The sequence below is a fragment of the Lygodium microphyllum genome, chromosome 2 (genome assembly GCF_053477565.2).
Source record: "Lygodium microphyllum isolate KBCC chromosome 2, Lygodium_microphyllum_v1.1.10, whole genome shotgun sequence".
In the NCBI taxonomy this organism is placed as follows: Eukaryota; Viridiplantae; Streptophyta; class Polypodiopsida; order Schizaeales; family Lygodiaceae; genus Lygodium; species Lygodium microphyllum.
This window is the reverse complement of record NC_141136.1, coordinates 64,939,865-64,943,220: the sequence shown is the minus strand read 5'-3', so window position 1 is coordinate 64,943,220 and position 3,356 is coordinate 64,939,865. Positions and strand designations below refer to the sequence as shown.

General features: G+C 46.6%; 1 protein-coding gene across 1 annotated transcript; it reads right to left on the bottom strand.

Moving 5' to 3' along the window:
- Positions 1-1,213: 1,213 nt before the first annotated feature.
- LOC148039826 (flowering-promoting factor 1-like) lies at positions 1,214-2,855 on the bottom strand. Its single transcript, XM_087665704.1, has one exon. It carries the CDS (start codon positions 1,892-1,894, stop codon positions 1,547-1,549), a length of 348 nt encoding a protein of 115 aa, XP_087521830.1. The 5' UTR covers positions 1,895-2,855; the 3' UTR covers positions 1,214-1,546.
- Positions 2,856-3,356: the final 501 nt, after the last annotated feature.

The window sequence follows — 3,356 nt, the reverse complement described above, 5'->3', positions numbered from 1 at the left end:
CCTCCCTTATAGGGTAGACCTTCATTTCCTTAAGCCATGTGGAGGTGCATCAATGGATAAGTCTTTGCAGAAGTGTAGCCTCTTCCTTATTTTGATACTCATTCATGGGTGCTACCATGCCAGAGCACTTTGGGTGGGAGATTCTGATAAACAAGATTAGAGAGGATTGTTGAATGCTTAGTCATCAACATATATAGGTTGTTAATTATTGGGACATTGGCTGGTAGTGAGCCACAACTTACCATTATGGTGGGGGCCAGTAATGAGCCAAAGGTGAGGGCTATACCAATTAGTGGGAGTTTGAGGTGCTAAACTTAGAGTGAAAATTCACATGCCAGAAGAAGGGTGAGAGGTGTCACCTATCTGGGTGTCTTGTCGAATGTTGGGAGTCGAGCAGCCACGTGGTAAGACATTCTACTTCCATCAAGGGGAACCTGCATTCCCCGCGACAAAACTGGAAGAGAGAACTCTTGCCAAGTGTACGTTGAAACTAGTTTCCTTCCCTAGAGCTAGTTCCGTATGATCCCCAGCCCTTAATTTTACTAGGCCAAGTTTAAAACAATGCATACTTTGTTTTCGCTCTTGACTCTTCATGATTTTTGAAAATTGAAGAGTACATTTAGAGTCTCTTCTTTTTTTAGAAAAAACTTGGTTGGCGTTTGAGGAGCCATTAAGCCACTTCAAAATACTTGCATCCCATAACGTTACCGGATCCCGACTTTGAATCAAGAAGGTTTCACCTCAACAGACAACCCAACCAAGTCTTCAATATGCACGAGTTGGACCTTTAAAGTCCCGCAACGCGCAATAAAGGGGTGACATACATCAAGGCTCGTTCGCTTTCTGTTATTACACCAAGTTAAATACTATGTGCCGCTAGTGCAGAAGAAAAGGTGTAAAGCAAGGTACCCGTAACCCTACTACCGCCCAGCCTCCAGGGGCCCCGCCCTCCTTTTACCTTAGACGTCTTATCTTTTATATGTACTATCTGAGCTTCACACGATGGTAAAAAGGATGATCTCTGACATGACCGGATCATCGTCACAAAAAAGAACACTTCAATAGAACAAAGAACTCGATTCAATTATTGTTGTCTGGCGTTTAACCCATACAAACCTTGCATGCTGGAGTTTGGAAACCCATACAAAATTAAAAATACTCACAAATTCAAAAACACTTCAATGAACAAAGAAGCTGTCTCACATTGAACAAATGCAAACCTTACATCCGTGCATGGTAAGAACACATACAAAATTACAACTTCTTCCCTTTAACACTGGTTCGTTCTGGACTGCAGTCCCTTAAAAAACCCATACTTCGGCCACATTAAATGAAGATTGCAGTGGTAATTCCGGAAGCAAAAGCCCTCAACCAGCGGACCCAATCATGCTCAAGCAGTGATCCTATTGCTCTCATTGTAATGCACACACATCAGAAACTTAAGTGTTTTGATAGCTAATCTTGAGTATGTAATACATTGCAGAACTGCAAGAATTGATAGATTTATAGAAGTTGATAGATTGTAGCTGAAGGAAGCTCTGTGAAATTACTGGTCGCGAACCTCGAAATACTCTCTGTTTTTGAGGACGATGTCATACATGTGCATGGTTTTGAACTTGCGGAAGTCTCTCGGCAGGGAGATGAGAAGAGAGCTGGAGTAGCAGCGGTGGAATTGGAGCTTGTCGGGATCATCATTGTCAGGGTAGTGCTCCCATCCCAGCAGGAGGAGTTTCTCTTCCAATTCGACATAAGAAGAAATGGGCTGGTTTGTGGGCAAATAGATGAGAACCTTCCTCCTCGATCCATGCTGAAGCTCCATGCCGTCTATGGATTCCATCATGGGGTTCTGGACCAGCTTGGCTACTCCATTCTTGAAGACCCAGACGCCTGCCATGATCGCAATTTGGGTGTGATTTTTGTGTATGTGGATATAGTCTCTCTTATAGCCGCGCAAACTGTAATCAGTAGCCAATGCTCACAATGAATGAGAAAGAAGGAACTCCGAAGGACTAGGCATAGGTTGAAAAAGGTGGAGGCCAAGCAGGATTCATACGACAGAAGTCCCGGATAAAGCAGCTATCAAAGCAGGGAGAGGAGTGAGGAGTTTTATAGAGAGAAAGGGAGGAGGGGAGACAGACAGAGAGAAACTCAAGAGAGGGGCTGAGGGGAAGGGGGATGTGAGTGTGTGTGTGCGTGTCTCGATGATAGAATTATTCTCGATGATGATTGCCAAGCTTGCGAGGGCTGACAGGGCGAGGCAGCTAGTGTTGCAGCTGCAGCAGCTCCTGCATGAGAGGGAAGGGCCCCCTCCCTTGCCCGGCCAGCTGCCTCCCTCAAGGCTCCAAGGCAATCACGCACTCTCGCTGATTTGAAGTGCCATACGTGGAAATGAGTAGCGGGGATTACGAGGCAAGGCGCTCTCCAATTCACAACCCAAAACAGAAAAAGGAGCGTGCAGCAGCAGGTGATGAAAGCGAATCGACACAGACGACAGACACAGAGAGAGAGAGAGAGAGAGAGAGAGAGCGCTGCAGGTTGGCCTTTTGGCGGGTGTGTGGAGAGAGAGAGAGAGAGAGAGAGAGAGAGAGCGAGAGCGAGCGCGAGGAGAGCGAGCGCGAGAGGTTGGCCTTTTGGCGGGTGTGTAGAAAGGCTAGCTAGCTAGGGAAGACAATCAGTTCCCAAATCAAGAGGAATAAGATAGGCTAGAAGAGGCCTGGAGAAGTAACCAATGTATGTGATATGTTATTATGCAGCATGAGGTGAAATTACCGAGGATGACACACACAGACACAGACACGGAGAGAGAGAGAGAGAGAGAGAGAGAGAGATTTAAATGAAGGAACAAACCAACAACCTAACAGAATGAAGATCATGGGTCTGTCCTCCTCCTCTGAGCCTCTCTCTTGGCGAGTGTATAATGCCACGGGCAGAGGGAGAGAGAGGGAATGTGGGGAAGCATTCTGCAGCAGCCGATCACGAAGGTGGTGCTGGCTTGATTGGGGGCCGGTGTGCATGGACTTTAAAGCAATGTCTCTCTCTCTCTCTGTCTCTCTCCCGCGCGGGCGCACATCTTTCGCACACATAAGGGGCATGATTGTGAAAATATGGAGCATGATTGTGAAAATACGCTGGGTTGTCGCAGAGCCCATGCAATAGTGAGGCCGAGAGGGCGATTGATCCTGCGGTCACACAAACTCGCTCCTTCCCTTCTTTTAGCACTCGTTCCTATACTGTCTCCGCACGGTTCACCTTTTCAGCCGTTGTCACCAATAGCCAATGTTGATCCCCCTTTTGATATAGCCTTATTCATCTCCATCAGCAATAACCTTTTTCTTACCTTGTAACACTAGGGAATG